The sequence below is a fragment of the Caloenas nicobarica genome, chromosome 5 (genome assembly GCF_036013445.1).
Source record: "Caloenas nicobarica isolate bCalNic1 chromosome 5, bCalNic1.hap1, whole genome shotgun sequence".
NCBI classification, from domain to species: domain Eukaryota; kingdom Metazoa; phylum Chordata; class Aves; order Columbiformes; family Columbidae; genus Caloenas; species Caloenas nicobarica.
This window is the reverse complement of record NC_088249.1, coordinates 67,149,870-67,166,098: the sequence shown is the minus strand read 5'-3', so window position 1 is coordinate 67,166,098 and position 16,229 is coordinate 67,149,870. Positions and strand designations below refer to the sequence as shown.

The 16,229-nt window shown below is 63.2% G+C and overlaps 1 protein-coding gene across 1 annotated transcript; it reads left to right on the top strand.

Moving 5' to 3' along the window:
* The first annotated feature begins 219 nt into the window (after positions 1-219).
* SYT7 (synaptotagmin 7) lies at positions 220-16,045 on the top strand. Its single transcript, XM_065636902.1, has 13 exons — positions 220-226; positions 312-415; positions 2,420-2,499; positions 3,874-4,005; positions 4,517-4,735; positions 7,686-8,048; positions 9,912-10,040; positions 12,382-12,517; positions 12,964-13,234; positions 13,860-14,029; positions 14,504-14,618; positions 14,699-14,898; positions 15,941-16,045. Exons 1-13 carry the CDS (start codon positions 220-222, stop codon positions 16,043-16,045), a joined length of 2,031 nt encoding a protein of 676 aa, XP_065492974.1.
* Positions 16,046-16,229: the final 184 nt, after the last annotated feature.

The following is a 16,229-nucleotide window of genomic DNA, read 5'->3' as shown; positions in this document are numbered from 1 at the left end:
ATGGCGAAGGAAAAGGGGAAGAGGTGGGGAAGAGGAAGGAAAATGGAAAAGGATGGAGAAGGGGAAGAGCATGTAGAAGGTGAAAGGATAGGAAAGGGATGGGGAAGGCATAGACATTAGGAAAGGATGGGGAAGGGGAAGGGTAGAGCATTAGGAAGACAAAGAGGAAAGGGAAAGAGGAAGGGATGAGCAAGGGGAAGCAGCACAAAACGCGCCGCGATGGCCAGTGGGAGCAGCGGGAGGCACACGCCGATGCTGTCCCCCGTGCTGTCCCCTCGCTGAGCGGTGGCTCTGCTCTGTCCCCAAACCAGGAGCTCCCTCCCGCGACGTCCTCCTCGTCTCAGCCATCATCACCGTCAGCCTTAGCGTCACCATCGTCCTCTGCGGGATCTGCCAGTGGTGCCAGCGCAAACTGGTGAGTGTCCCCGTCCCAACTGGGTGCTGGGCCGGGGAGCAGGTGTGACACACCATGTCCTGGCCACCCTCTGCCCCTGGGTGCTGGGTGGGAGTCCCGCTGGGTGGGGGACACTGCCCCCGCGGAGCGTGTGGCTCCGGCAGAGGCGGTTTGTGGCGGGTGCCGGCTGCAGCTTGTATTTTGCTCTTTAGGAGATGTGATAATTAAATGTTTGGGCCAAACCGTTTGTGCAGCATAAAGGAAAGTTTCCAAATACATGTATGCGGGTATATATATATATATTTGCGACAAGCAGTAACCATCTGGCCCCTGGCCTGCTGGGCACACTCCTGCCTGGCAAAGCCCCACGGGAAGGTGGCCAGGATGTCCCCAGCAGTGCCAGGAGCCACCCGCTGTGTCCCCCAGCACCCCCAGGACATCCAGCATCCCTCCCCAAGCCTCAGAGCCTTGCTCCTCTTCCTGGAGTATCCCAGCACCAGGATCTTTTCCTTCTCCCTCAGATTTAAATCTGGGTCAAGTGCTGTGACGGCGACGGCTCTTCCCGCACGGGAGATGCTCACCCCAGTGATGCCGGCGGTGGCACCGGTTTAAGTGCTGGGGAGGAGAAGGGCTGGTTGTGCCCAAGGACAGAGCTGGCAGAGGAACAAATCAGTATAAATCGCCTGGGAAAGCGTTCAGGCTGGGAATGGAAAGACATGTCCCAGCTGGCCCTTGATGGGGCCGGAACAGCTGCAGGGAACCACGGCCAAAGGTGGCAGCGCCGGGTCGGCGAGTGCCGGGGGAACACGGGCCAGCAGCCGCTGCCACCATGTCCCCATCATCCCTGTGCTGGGGACAGCTGGGGACAGCGTTGGGCTCCGGGCTGAGTCCCTCTGGGCTGGCCAAAGGGCATCCAGGGAGGTTGAGCATCCCTGTGCCTCCCAGCAGGATCAGCCCATGGGCATCCAAATAGATCCAGCATCCCTGCAGCTCCTTGTAGGATTATCCCACGGGCATCCAAGGAGGTTGAGCATCCCCGTGCCTTCTGGCAGGATCATCCCATGGGCATCTGAGGAGGTTGAGCATCCCTGCAGCTCCCTCCAGTATTAGCCCAGGGGTTTCCAAGGAGTTCAAGCATCCCTGTGCCTTCTGGCAGGGTCATCCCATGGGCATCAGGGAGATCCAGCATCCCCGCAGCTCCTGCCAGGATCATCCTGTGGGCATCCAAGGAGATCCAGCATCCCTGCAGTTCTTGGCAGGATCATCCCAAGAGCATCCAAGGAGGTTGAGCATCGCTGTGCCTCCTGGCAGGATTAGCCCATGGGCAGAAATCCCCCGTTCCGTGGGCAGGAGGGATGCGGCAGGCCCAGTGCTGCCGTGCTGGGAGGGCTGGTCCACAACCGCCGCCTGCTCCGGCAGCTGTTCCATCCCACCTCAGCCTCCCTGCACCTGCACGGAGCAGCCTTCGCTCCTAATTGTTCGCTAATTGGCTTTAATTATGCTCTTGTCCGCCCTGGATGGGAGCAGCAGGCTGAACCTGTGTCGGAAATGGCAGCGAAGTGCCCTGATTACAAGCCCCAATTAGGAGCCAGCGCTGGCTTCGTTATCATATGGCAGCTCTTCCCGTTCGGTAGGGAAGGTGAACTCAATTAGTTCAGGTTCAATTATTCCTAAAATTACCTGCTCCTTCCCCGGTGAGGCGGTGGAAGGGTACACAGGCAGTGGCTGCTGCTCTGTCCTTGGGGTGACACAGGGCACAAGCCCCCCCTGGCCCTCCAGCCGCTTGGGGACAGTGACTGGGAGCCAGGGTGGCCAGGCCAGTGTCTCCCCAGTGCCTTTACTGGTTTTAAGTGCCCAGAGATGAAGCATTGAGAATTTTGCTGCCTGGATTGGTGGGATGGGGCCCAGTGACCGGGAGGCTGTAAGAGAAAGGGGCAAAATCCAGCTCGAACCCTCCAGCTGATGGAGGTGCGGTGGGGGTGTCCCTGCTGTCCCTGCTGTCCCCTGACCCTCTCCTCTCCACAGGGTAAGCGGTACAAAACTTCCCTGGAGACGGTGGGAACCCCAGATTCCAGCCGAGGCCGCAGCGAAAAGAAAACCATCAAGTAGGTGCCAGGGTCAGGGGGGAGAGGGGCAGGGGGCTGCGGCGCCCCAGGTCCCTCCTTGGGGACAGAAGTGGCCATCCCTCTGCTCCCAGCGAGGAGGGGCCGTGCCCAGCCCTGGCAGAGGGAGTTTGGGGGACAGCGAGGGGACACTGAGCGATGGGTGGTCCCCACCATTGTGCCGAAGCATTGCCGAGCCCCCTGGTCAGTGCAGGGGTGTCCCCAGGTCCCCCAGCCCCAGTGGGAGACTGGGAGAGCTGGTGGGTCTCTCCTGGCTCACCCATCGAACGGTGACCATGGTGGGATGGAGCTCTGGGGACCTCAGCGCGGTGTCCCCAGGGGTGCAGAGGTGATGGAGCCATGGGGACCTCAGCGCAGTGTCCCCCGAGATGCAGGGCTGATGGAGCCATGGGGACCTCAGCATGGTGTCCCCAAAGATGCTGAGGTGATGGAGCCATGGGGACCTCAATGCGGGTGTCCCCAGGGATGCAGAAATGATGGAGTCGTGGGGACCTCAAAGCAGTGTCCCCAGGGATGCAGGGCTGATGGAGCCCCCCCCAGGTTGCTCCATGGGCACCAGGGATGCGATGGGGAAAGGAGCATGAGCGCCCCATCTCAGGGCACTGAGTGGGGAGCAAGGTGGCTCTCTTGGCCCCCCCCGCGCCAGCTCTGCTCCCCGCACCCCCTGGCACCCCACAGGGCTCTTGGGAGGAGCCGGGACAACCAGGAGGGAAATAGCCCCTGCCTGGAGTAAAGCTGTTGTAAATCTACTCCTTGGGTGCCACCTCTTTGCCAGGGTGTCATTGGGGTGCAGGCATCTGGGGTGACCTCGGGCACCTTCTGCCTGGGCACAGCTGCTCCTGGCCACACCAGGGACCAGAGGGGACACGTCCCCTCCTGACAGCGTGCCAGGGGACTCACCGGAGCCGGGGGGCTCAGGCTCAGTGGCGGCACCGGGGCTGGTTCGGTGCAGGATCCGCAATGAACGGCAGCGTCATGGTTAACCGAGCAGCCTGCGCTTCCAGGACCCGGCTGCCAAGGAGGACACACGGACACATGTGCTGGGGACGCACGGACACGCGTGCTGGGGACACAGCACTCGCCGGCACCTCTCTAACCCCTCCATCCTTCTCTCCTCCCCAGCCAGCTCCTGTCTCCGCAGCTCTGCCCTGCTCCGTCCGTCTGTCCGTCTGTCTGTGTGTCGGTGTCCCGGGGTGGGCGGCCGTGCTCCCCGTCTCTCTCCGCAGGATCCCGGCGCTCCGGGGGCGGAGGGGCTGGTATTTTTTTTTTCCCTCCCCTTCTTGCAGGAATTCAGCTTTTCTCTCTTGTATTTTCCCTTTTTTTTTTTCTTTCTCCCCCGGTCTGCGGCCGCTGTAGCGATCTAGACAGAGACTTTTGGAATAACAATGACAACACAGTGCAGCAGAAATGGAGCTCCTACCCTCCCAAGGAGTTTATTCTAAACATTTCACCTTACGCCCCGTACGGTGACCCCCGGCTTTCCCTCAAGTGAGTCTCTCCTTACCGGGTTTGCTCCGTGTAGTGAGTATTTGGGCAGCACCCACTCGCCTTCCTCCTCCTCCTCTTCCTCCTCCCGGGCTCCCCGCACCCCCCCATGGGCAGCCCCATGGAGACGAGCAACCCCTCCTTCCCCATCCCCTCAGGGGCGACGGGTCCCCCCAAACCCACGGTGGCACAGGACGGGGTTGCGCGTTGGGGACACCCCCTCGGCGCGGGGACAGGTCCCCCCCTGGGGCCGGGCTGCTGGCGAGCGGGACCCCGACTCCCCATCCTCCTCCCCACTTTTATTTTGGATGGTTTCGCCCCCCCACTCCCCGGCCAGGACCCCCCTTTTTATTTTTTTTTCTTTTGCAGTGCTGATATCTCTCTTTCTCTCTCTGTCTGTCTGTCCATCTCTTGTCCGTCTGCCCACCCCCACCCCCCCAAAACCACCACATCCGTCTGTCCGTCCGGCTGGTTCGTGTCTGTCTGGGGGGGTCCGGCCGCCCGCCCGTCCCAGTGGCTCTCTGTTATCAGGGGCCAAGCTGACGGCGTCGGCCGCCGCGGGGTTGGCGGGGGACCACGACGCCGCCCGCCCCGGGGAGAAGCAGCGGCTCGGCGAGGACGGCCTGAGGAGCAGCGTCTCTGCCCACAGCGAGCCCGGCGCGGGGAAGGCGGCGCGAGGCCGCTGGCACACGGTGCAGAGTCACTTGGCCGCAGGGAAACTCAGCCTGTCCAAGTGAGTGAGCACGCACGGGCCGGCAGCGCCATCCCGGCATCGGCGTCCCGGCACGGGCCACCGAGAGATCCCCCGGGGCCACCGTGCCGAGGGGACGCCCAGGGCTCCGGCAGCGTTTTGGCTCGGGGGGAGCAGAGCTCAAACCCCCTCCGGGCAGGAGGAGCACCCTTGGGTGCTGTCCCTGGCACTTTGGGTGGCTTTGCTGGATGCTGCAGGGGACACCATGGTGGTGATGCCCCAGAGGCAGGACCTGCTGTCCCGTGTCCCCGTGTCCCTGGGATGCGGCCGTCGCCAGCCCTGTCCCTCCGTGCTACCCCCCGACACTCGGCACCGCGCTTGCAGCTCCACCACCCGATGCCGGGGAGAGGTGGGGAAAATTGTTGGTTTAACAGATTTAGGGGAAAACCAGGGTTTTGGCACATTCTGCAGGGCTCGTGGCTGGGTGGGGGTCTTGGTGAGACCCTCCACTGCCGGCAGAGACCATAGCTCTGCCGAGGGAGATGGCGGTGATTTATTTATCTGGCTGTGGGCTCTGTCCTACGGTCCTGGTCTCTGCTTCAGTTTCTTGACCACCGTGGTACCGGCTGAGCAGCTGGCGGGTCCTGGCAGTGGCTCCAGTGCCCTCGGAAAGGTCGGTGACGATGGCAAAGCTGCTGGCGTGCCCCTTCTGTGCCGCTTCTTCCAGCCTTGTCGATGGGGAGAAAAACTTTCCCAAAAGAGAAAGGCCAGTTCTGCCGCCTCAGCTGAATCCTGGAGCCCCAAAAATGGGTGTTCACCCTCATTTGAAGCCACAGCCGCCGGTTTGGCGCGATGCTGGTGTGCGGGGAGGCAAGAGGGAGAGGCAAGGAAGAGGGGGGAGCTGTGCAGCCTTCATCCCTGCCCAGTGTCGGCGGAGAAGCCAAACCCACCGGGATGCCGCGCTGCTCCGTGGGATGCGCCGAGGCTGGGGACAAAAAGGAGTCGCGCAGACACCAAGAGCCGTGGACACGCGCTGTTCGGTGCCTCCGCTGCCACCGACTCACAGCGGTGCCGGCGTGGGGACGGGCTCTGCCACCCCAGCAGGTGGCTCCAGAGCCTGGCAGGGCTGGGAGAGGGACAGACGGATGCACAGACGTCCGTCGCTGTGCTGGTGCAGGTGGCGAGGGCAGGGTTAAGGGGACGAGGATGCCGCTGGTGGAGCATCCTGCCTTGCAGCAGCCATGTGGTGCAGAGCCTTCGGGTTTAGGGGTGTTCGTGGGGGGGCTCAGCTACTGTACCCCCTCTGGTGTGGGGGGCAGGCAGGGAACGCAGCCAGGATGTGCAGGCAGGGTGTGCAGGCAGGGCACACAGGCAGGGTGTGCAGCCAGGATGTGCAGGCAGGGTGTGCAGGCAGGGCACACGGGCAGGGAATGCAGGCAGGGTGTGCGGGCAGGGTGTGCAGGCAGGGTGTGCAGGCAGGGCACACAGGCAGGGAATGCAGGCAGGGCACACGGGCAGGGCACACGGGCAGGGAATGCAGGCAGGGTGTGCAGGCAGGGTGTGCAGGCAGGGTGTGCAGGCAGGGCACACAGGCAGGGAATGCAGGCAGGGCACACGGGCAGGGCACACGGGCAGGGTTTGCAGGCAGGGCACACGGGCAGGGAATGCAGGCAGGGTGTGCGGGCAGGGCACACGGGCAGGGTGTGCAGGCAGGGAATGCAGGCAGGGTGTGCGGGCAGGGCACACGGGCAGGGCGCGCTGCCGCCTGGCACGGTGCTGGCAGGAGCCGGCGTCTCCAGCTGGCGCCGGGCCGAGAGGAGCCAGATTTAGTTTCCTGTGACTGAGAGGTTGTAAATGGAACTAATTTCGGATGTGATGGGGAAGTGAAAGCAGGTCGGCGGCAGGCGCGGGGGGGCCGTGCCCCCGGGTGCCTCCAGCCCCGGCCGTGGGGCCAGACCCATCCCCACTCCTCTCAACCTCTCTCCCTCCTCTCTCTCTTTCTCTCACCTTCTGCTCTTTCTTCACCTCTTTATTTTTTTTTTTTAAGCTATTTAACCTTCCCCCCCCGCTCTGTCCCCCCACTGCTGGCAATGCACGACGGCACAGCTTGGCCGCGCGTTTTCAGCCAAGGGTGACACCGGTGGCCGCTGCTGGAGGTGACTCCCCAGTCTGGGGGGACCTTGTCCTTGTCCATCGGGGACCCCCGAGGCTGGCTGGACCCTGGGCTTGTGGCCAGGAGCTTTGCAGGCAGCATGGGCTGTGCCGCGCATGTCCTGCCGCCCCGGCGCGGGGCCGGAGCATGGGCCACCACCGCGTCCCCTGCCGGCATCTCGCCTGCTCTTCGCTCTCCAACAGAAACGAAGGAATTTTGGCTTCTCTGTGTCCCCATCCCGTGACTGGGGGGGCTGGGAGCATGACCAGACCCCCCCGCCATTGGGGTCCCTCTCTGCTGGCTTGGCCCTGGGGACACCCAGCTTGGTGGCATGGCACAACCGCGGGGTGCTTGGCACCCCCATGGCTGCGGGACCCCCCGCCGGCACCGTCCCGCACGCCGGGGGATGCTGAGACCCGGCGGTGCTGGGCTGGGAGGGACAGAGACGGGGACGGGCTGGCTGGCAGCACGTGAGCGGGCACCGGGGGATTCACCGTCACGCAGCAGCCTAATTAGCTGGCAAACGAGGGCGGCCGGCGTGCTGGGAAGGCACCGGCTGCGCGGCAGCAGCGGGAGGGCACCCAGCCAGTGCCGAACCCCCCGGCAGCCCGGAACGGCCCCCCTGGGCGAGATGGCGGCGACACGAGACCCCCGTGTCGGCGGCGAGACCAAAGCGGGGCCGAGAGGCAGAGGAACCGGTCGCTGCACCCGCTGGCCCTTGCCGGAGCGTTCCCTGCGCTGGGGCATCTTCTCTCTAACTCTTTTCTTTTCCTTCCTCCAATTTTCCCCCTTCACCTTCTTCTCCTTTCTCTCCTCTCCTCTGCCCTTCCTCTCCCTAAGTTTCGAGGACTCCACCTTGTCCACAGCCACTACCCTTGAGTATATCCCCACCTCAGCAGGCGACCCCAAATGCCAGAGGCCCCGCACGCTCATGCGCCAGCAAAGTCTCCAGCAACCCCTCAACCAGCGCGCCAACCACAGCCAACCCACCACCAGCCAAAGCCTGGGGCATCTCCAAGCCCACAGCGCCTCCTCCACCGGCACCGGCAACCCGCGGGGCTCCCGCGGTGCTCCGGGACGGCAGGGCATCGCTGCCGGCTCCAAACAGCGGATGGCTGGCGGCCGGAGCCGTTCCAATCCCGGCAGCTGGGACCACGTGGTGGGGCAGATCCGCAACCGCGGCTTGGACATGAAGTCCTTCTTGTAAGTCTGCGCTCGCTCCTTCTCCATCGCTTGCTCCATCGCTCTCTGCTCTCTCCGTCACTCTCTCCATCTCTCTCTCCTTCACTTGCTCGTTCTCTCGCTCCTCTGCTCTCTCCATCTCTCTCTCCATCGCTCTCTGCTCTCTCCATCACTCTGCTCTTTCTATCTCTCTCCTTCACTTGCTCCTTTGCTCGCGCCTCTGCTCTGTCCATCACTCTCTGCTCTCTCCATCCCTCTCTCCATCTCTCTTTCCTTCACTTGCTCTTTTGCTTACTCCTTTGTTCTCTCCATCACTCTCTCCATCTCCCTCTCCTTCACTTGCTCCTTCACTTGCTCCTCTGCTCTTCCCATTGCTCCTTTGCTCTCTCCATCCCTCTCTCTGCCTCTCTTTCCTTCACTTGCTCTCTCCATCACTCCTTTGCTCCCTCCATCTCCATTGTTCACCCCGGCACAGCTGCTCAGCTGGCACCACCTCGGGGCAATGTCACCAGCGGGAAGAGCCAGGTCCCCTCCAGCCCCATCATGGGGCGGAGGGGCGGCTCCCAAGCCCCAGAAGGGTCTCCCGTGCTCCCCCCAACTTGCTTTGCCCCGCAACTTTGCTGCAGATCACTGGCTGGTGTGGGTGCTCCCTTCGGTCCCCAGGGAGCGCAGGGATGTCCCAGCCCATGGGGTGGCCACCGGCATGGTCCCCAAGCAGTGACATTGTCCCAAGGAGGAGGAGGGGGGGCAGCTTTGCCAACAGGGTGACTGTCTGTTGTCCCCGTATCGCTGCCTGTCAGGCTGCTTTCCGCCCCTGTGATCTTTAATCTGGCTTAACCCCATCTCCATATCAGCGCTGCCTCGCAAACCTCAAACGCCAAGGACTGAGCCGAGTCCCCTGTTCCTCGGCACATGACATTGTCACTCCTCCGTAGAGCTGCTCCTGTCCTCCCCGGGGTCCTCCTGCTCTCTCCAGCCTCTGTTTGCCCCCCAGCACCCCAAGAAAGGGGATGTTCAGTCCCGGCTCTGCTGCTGGTGTTCAGGGTGGGGAGGACAGGCCTGATCCTGCCCTTGCTGGGCCAGCGCAGCACCTTCTGCATCGGGGTGAGGCAGAAAAAACCCTTGGGGACACAAATTCGGCTCCCCGCCCCAGCTCCTGCTGCTGAATTCCCACCGAGCGTCTCCTCGCCAGCTCCATTTGCCACGTCCTCGTGTCGCAGCGCGGCTCATTACCCATCCCCAGGGCCACGTTCCTCCCTGTTTACCCAGCACCAATGCTGGTTCCCGCTTTAATTACGGGGGGGAGCAGCCGCAGAGCCGGGACGTGCCGAGCCGGCAGTGGTTTCCCCACCAAGGAGCCGCTGGCGTTCACCACCACCGCTTGCCCAAGCCATTAACTTCGCTTTTGGCTCTTTCCTCTCTTTGCCCTCCCTGGCGCCGCAGTGTAAATGCGGTTACGGGCCCCAGCGGAGGCTGCGCCAGCAGCAAAGACCCTCGTCCGTGGCACCTTCCTCCAGGGAAGGACGCTGGGACCTTGTTCCCTTCATGCTGTCCCTTGTCCCCAGCCCCTCCAGGCACTTTTTTCCCCCTCGGCAGGACCGCAGCATCCTGGACTGGTGGAGGATGGGGTGGTGGTACCCACGGGTCACCGGCGCTGGCACCTTTGTCCCCACAGCCTTTTGTACCCATCCTGGACATTGTCTCCTGCGCAGGGGTCGGTGGCCAGAGCCGGGGTCCCCTCGCTGTCACAGGGACCCCAGGTTGCCGCTGCTCCTGCCGGTTCCCTGCCTGATGCTGTTCTCCTCTTTCTCTTTTTTTTTTCTTTTTTTCTTTCTTTCTTTCTTTCTTTCTCTCTCCCACTGCTGGCGGGGCCGCCCCGGGCAGGGAAGGCCGGATGGTGGTGTTATCGCTGGTTTTGGGACTCTCAGAACAAGATGACTTTGCCAATATCCCTGACCTGCAACCCGCTGGGACGCAGCCGCCCAACCAGCCGAACACTCAGGGGGACAAGAGGTATGAGCGAGGGACAAGGACAGTCCCGCAGGAGGAGGAGGAGGAGACGAGGGCTTCACCCAGGGTGGAGGAGGAGGAGGAAGAGGAGGTGGAGTGCGAAGGTTGGAGCGGCACAGGGTGGCCCAGCGGGGCACGGTGACATCTGCAGCGCCCCACCGTTCTGCCACCGGAGCGGTGACACCGAGAGGACACCCCCCCATCCCTTCCTCCTCCCTCCCCGCCCTCCCTCTCCTGCCATCCCCCCCACCCTGGCTGCATGTTGGGGGGGGACACATGCTCGGGAGCAGGGCGCAGGGCAGGGGGACAAGGGGGTGACAGGCTCAGGGACACCCCCCCGATGATGCCACCTGAGCCGTGTCCCATCCCGACGCATGTCGCCACCACCCCTAGCCCGGCGGGGACACAGGGATGTCCCTGCGGTGGCATGTCCTCGAGCCCCAAGGCTGATGGGGGGCAGAGCAAGTGTGACAAGCTTGGGGGGACACATCATCCCCCCTTCTCCTCCAAGCAAGCCTCCGGCTGCCCCCCGCTTTCCTGGGGTGCTGAAGCCTCCGCAGCGCATCCCACACCGGCACTGGGGCCGGGGGGGCAGAGGGTCCCCCCGCTGCCGGGACGGGGGTGTCAGTCCCCTCCAGAGCGAGGAGGAGGCGCGAAACTTGGCGTGTTAATGAACTGGCACCGTTCTTGGCTATTTTTACCCCACTCAGCTTTGGTTTCACTCCATCTTTTAGCACTTTTCCCGGAGTCGCGCTGCGTGGCTGGTCCCTGCTGGGGACACCGGCCGCTGTGCCGTGGCATGGGGACATGGGGCATGAGGGCATGGGGACATGGGGCTTGAGGACATGGGGCATGGGGTTGGGTGGCTATGCCGCGGCAAGACCCTGCTCCCCGCTTCCCCCCAGCTCGCTGGCCCGAAAACCCCGTCCTGGTGCACGCATGGCCCCCTCGCCTCCATGTCCCCACCCTGCTCCCCGTCCCCATGGGGGACACAGGACATTGGGGGGTTCAGCCGGCTCTGGCCCCCCCTGCTCCCACCTGCCCACCCTCCCGCTCTTCTTCCTCGACACGTTTCCTCCATCCCTGTTTCTCAGCTTCTTCCTTCCAGCCCGTCCCCGGCGGCTCCAGCCCGGCGCTTCGGTGTGTCTCCCGTCCCAGCGACTTTCCGTCTGTCTGTCCGTCCATCCCGCTCCTCTCTCGCGGTTCCCTCCCCGCAGGCCGGCGCTGGATGATGCCGCTCCTCTTCCTCTCTCTTCGCTCTCTCCCGCTCTCTCTTTTTCTCGCTGTCCGTGACCTCCGCCGGCACCCACGGCTCCACGGCACCTCCTCACCCAGCGGGTCCCGCCGCCACCTGCATTTGTGCTGGTTTTAACCTGATTTTGCTTCCCCAGCTACCTCGGGCTTTCCGGTCCTCCCCGGTGCCATCCCGCCGGGACGTGTGTGTGTGGGTGCGCTTCTGTCCCCATCGTCCCCAGGTCCCCCCGACATGTCCCCGTTGGCGTGTGCTTGGCGTGTCGGTGGGTGTCTCGTGGCATGCGTTGTGGCTTTGCTGGGGCTGTGCCACCAACGTGCCACCTGCCATGGTGTGTGTGTCCCCTTGGTCCGTCTGCTGGTTCGTCACCGTGTCTCGGCGCAGGGGGGTGCATCGTGAGGTGCCTGTCTGTGTGCGCATCCCCTCCGCTCTCGGGTCTCTCTAGAGCCACCCAGGGCTGCCCCCATCCCTGCCGCCACGTGTCCCCTGTTGTCCCCTGTGCATGGTGGCAGCGTGGCCCCGGCGTGTGCCCACCCGTCTCCATCACTGCTGTGTCCAGCTGCCCCCTCCGCGGCACCGTGGCCACCAGCGTGGCTGTCCCCAAGCCCCGGCTGTGAGAACTGGGGTGTGTGGGGACAACAGGGGCACCGACGGTGCTCGATGGCAGATGGAAAGGGGGGGTTAGCACCGGGGCACCAAAGCCACGCCACAGCATGAAGCACCGATGGGTCAGCTCTGTGCCGGGGCAGGAAGGAGCTGTGCTGGTGGGGACCGGGTCACCACAGGGCCAGGTGGCTGCCGGTGACATCGCCATGGGCTCTGTGGCCATGGGGAGTGGGACGTGGCCGGGGCATGGGACCCGCTGCCGTGCTCTGGAGTGACATCCCACAGGGGACTGGCTGGCACCGAACCAGAACCAGCTGTGCCGGGAGGCTGGTGGCCACAGCCGGTGCCACACAGCTGCCGGTGGCACATCCCCGGGTGTCCCCGCAGCCCGGCTCTGCCTGTGTCCCCGCCAGGAGAGGATGCTGCCCCTCGCTGTCCCCTCGGCTCTGTCCCCTCTCCCCTAAGGCTCTGCCTCTCTTTCCGCAGGTTGCCAGCCAGCGGCAAGGCGGTGACCACGGCGCCGGTGCCGGGGCAGCCACCGCAAGATGAGTCCGACCGCAAGACGGAGCCACATTCCTCCGTCTCCGACCTGGTCAACTCCCTGACCAGCGAGATGCTGATGGTGGGTGATGGGACGGGGTCCCCAGGGGTGACATCCCACCCTGGGCATCTCCTCACATCCCCCCGGCTCCTCCATGTGCCACAAGTGCTCCGGCACATCCCAGCCTGCTCTGCCGCGTCCCCATCACAGCCGGGCACCGCAGTGGCACAGCCGGGGTGACGCAGCCGTCCCCCCGCGAGCGAGTGGTGCCGGAGACATGAGGGACGGGCTGTCAGGAGGAATTTGGCTAATTGGCGCTTCCCCGTCCCCGGGACGCGTGGCACGGAGCCAGGAGTCATCCGAGGCGATGGCGGTAATGGGAAGAGGCTGATGCCTTCTGACAGACAGGGGTCGGGTGCTTTTGTGAACCGAGTTTGGGTTCCAAAACAGGGCGGGGGGAGAGGGGTGTGCAGACCCCACTGGTGGTCCCCTGCACCACGCTCACCCGCTTTGTCCCCCCGCCACAGCTCTCCCCGGGCTCCGAGGATGACGAGGCCCATGAAGGCATCAGCCGGGAGAACCTGGGCCGCATCCAGTTCAGCGTCGGCTACAACTTCCAGGAGTCCACCTTGACCGTCAAGATCATGAAGGCACAGGAGCTGCCAGCCAAGGACTTCAGCGGCACCAGCGACCCCTTCGTCAAGATCTACCTGCTCCCTGACAAGAAGCACAAGCTGGAGACCAAGGTGAAGCGGAAGAACCTCAACCCACACTGGAACGAGACCTTCCTCTTTGAAGGTAGGGGCTGGGATGGACTGGAGTGGACTGGGGTGGGAGTGGAGCTGTTGTGAGATCCTCTGTCCTCCCTCCTGGGCTGGATCAGCTCAGCTTGAGCTTGCAACGTGGTGCCCATTGGTGATGAGACAGCTTCGCTAACATGGTGGCCATCAGAGATGAGAAAGGTTGGCCAACGTGGTGGCTATCAGTGATTGGACAGGTTGGCCAATGTGGTGGCCGTCAGTGATGAGATGAGTTGGCCGACCCATCGGGGATGAGATGGGTTGGCCAACAGGGTGACCATTGGTGATGAGATGGGTTGGCCAATGTGGTGGCCATTGGTGATGAGACGGGTTGGCTAAGCCATCAAGGCCAAGTTGAAGGAGTTTGCTCTGTGTCCCATAAAAGGGACATGGGAGGAGGCTCCTTCTCCCCCCAGCAGGCACCCCTGGGCGAGTGCACACAGGGAATTAATCTGCTACCAGCCACCATGGTGGCCCGAGGCCACAAGAAGTGTCCCATGCTGTCTTCTGCCCATCCACTGCCTGTCACCAACATCTCCTCATCAGCACGGGCACTGTGTGCTGCTCACCATGGCCACAGTGATGATGATGATGGATCCTCATCACCTTCATCTCCGGCACAGGGTTCCCTTACGAGAAGGTGGTGCAACGGGTGCTGTACCTCCAGGTCCTGGACTATGACCGCTTCAGCCGTAACGACCCCATCGGGGAGGTGTCCATCCCCCTCAACAAGGTGGACCTCACCCAGATGCAAACCTTCTGGAAGGATCTGAAGCCCTGCAGTGATGGCAGTGTAAGGGTCCCCCTGCCACCCCCTGGGGACAGCCCTCGAGGGGAGGCCACCCCTTGTCCCCTTGGTGTCCCATCCTCTTGCTGCCCCAACAGGGACATTTTCTGCTTTGCAAGAAGGTTCGCTATCTAACGGAGAGGTTTCTCTTCCCAAATCTTTATATTAAGGCACTAAGTAGCCCAAAGTGAGTGTCTCATTTGGGGTCAAAAAGAGCTGGTTCAGGTAGATCTAAAATGAAAAGTTTTCTTTTTCTCCTGCCTCCAGCAAGACCAGAAAATGTCCCACTGGGGATGGCCCTGTGTCCTCCTGCTCTGATTTTGTGTACAGCCCCAAAGTCCCCCCTTGCGACAGCTCGAGAGGGTCTCAGCCCAGCACCCCAGTCCTGTGGTGGGACATCAGGGCTCGGGCTGGGTGCTGCAGCACGAGGGGGGATGTTTTTTTGGGGTGCCCACCTAAGGGCCTCCGTGGGTCCCACAGGGAAGCCGTGGGGAGCTGCTGCTGTCGCTGTGCTACAACCCCTCGGCCAACTCCATCGTGGTGAACATCATCAAAGCGCGGAACCTCAAAGCCATGGACATCGGGGGCACATCAGGTACGAGCCGTGACTCCCCCACGCCGGCCATGGCTGCCCGAGGCCCAGCCGGGGCTGAGAGCAGCTCCTGTCCCCCCCAGACCCCTACGTGAAGGTGTGGCTGATGTACAAGGACAAGCGGGTGGAGAAGAAGAAGACGGTGGTGATGAAGCGGTGCCTGAACCCCGTCTTCAACGAGTCCTTCGCCTTCGACATCCCCACGGAGCGGCTGCGCGAGACCACCATTGTCATCACCGTCATGGACAAGGACAGGCTGAGCCGCAACGATGTCATCGGCAAGGTGCGTTCTGCGTGGTGGTGGGACCCACAGATGTGTCCTGCTGAGGGGTGGCAGCTGGGGGACAGCCGGGTCCCTGGTTGGTGGTGACCGGGGCCATCTCGAGCTGGAGATGAAGGTGGAGGATGGTGGGGACCTGGCCTGCGCTGGAGGGAGCTCCAACCTGCCAAAAATCTATAATGAGGCCAAATTCAAAGTCCCTGGTGGCTTCTGTGTGTTGGGGGTCCAGGTATTGCTGAAGTCCCCTCCGTGGTGGCACCATCCTGGGCAGGAGAGCAGGCACAGGCTGTGGGGATCAGCTGGGAGTCCCCAGGGTCCACGTCCACCACCAGCCCTGTCCCCGTGCCGGTGTTACCCACCACCTCCCCATGACAGGAGCGGAGGCATCCATCCCCTCTGGATCTGATTTCCATTAAATCCATCCCACTCTCCGCTCGTTAGGGTAACGATGACAAACGAGCGTGGTAATCTCCGTTATTAGCGCTCACCGCAGTCAATGAGCCCCAAATGCTGCGCCGTAATCATGCAAAACACGTAAATTGGGATAAACCGGGGAGGGGGACAAGGTGTCGGCATCCCAGATGGGATGTCGCCAGTGGCACAAGCCCAACGCCAGCCGGGGGGCTGGACAGACGGACAGACCGATGGTGCCCACGATGTCTCCGCTTTGCATTAAAGCTGCCGGGACCATCATGGTGCAAAAGCAAAATGGTGCGAGAGCAAAGCGATGCTGCTGGTGGTGGAGCCGGAGGAGAGGAGCGTGCCCTTCACGCGATGGCCGGCAGCCTCCTAATCACTCTTAATTGCATAATTAGCAGCGATCCACTAAGCCAAAGCAGCGGCACCGGCTCCCTGAGCTGTAGGAAGGTCTGGCACACGTGTTTTTCTCCATCACCATATGGAAAATCCATGGATAAAAGGAGCGTGGGGATGATGCCACGCACCAGGGGAGCGGGGAAGGAGGAGGTTGGGGACAAAGGTGACAGCTCCAGGGAGCAGGATGGGCCAGGGGGGCTGGGTCCGAGGTGCTGCCGTGTCCCCACAGATTTACCTGTCCTGGAAGAGCGGCCCCGGGGAGGTGAAGCACTGGAAGGACATGATCGCCCGGCCCCGGCAGGCCGTGGCACAGTGGCACCAGCTGAAGGCCTGAGCACCCCAAGACTGTGGGGGGGTCCCCCAATTCCCACCCGGCCCCCGTCACCCCTCCGAGGAGCCGAGGGACCGGTGGGACAGTGGCTCGTGGGGACCCGGCGGTAGGAGGGGGACGGAGTCCCCCAAGCCCCCCGCTTTCTCCTTTCGCCATCACGGGGATTTGGGGGACACCCAGCCAGGAC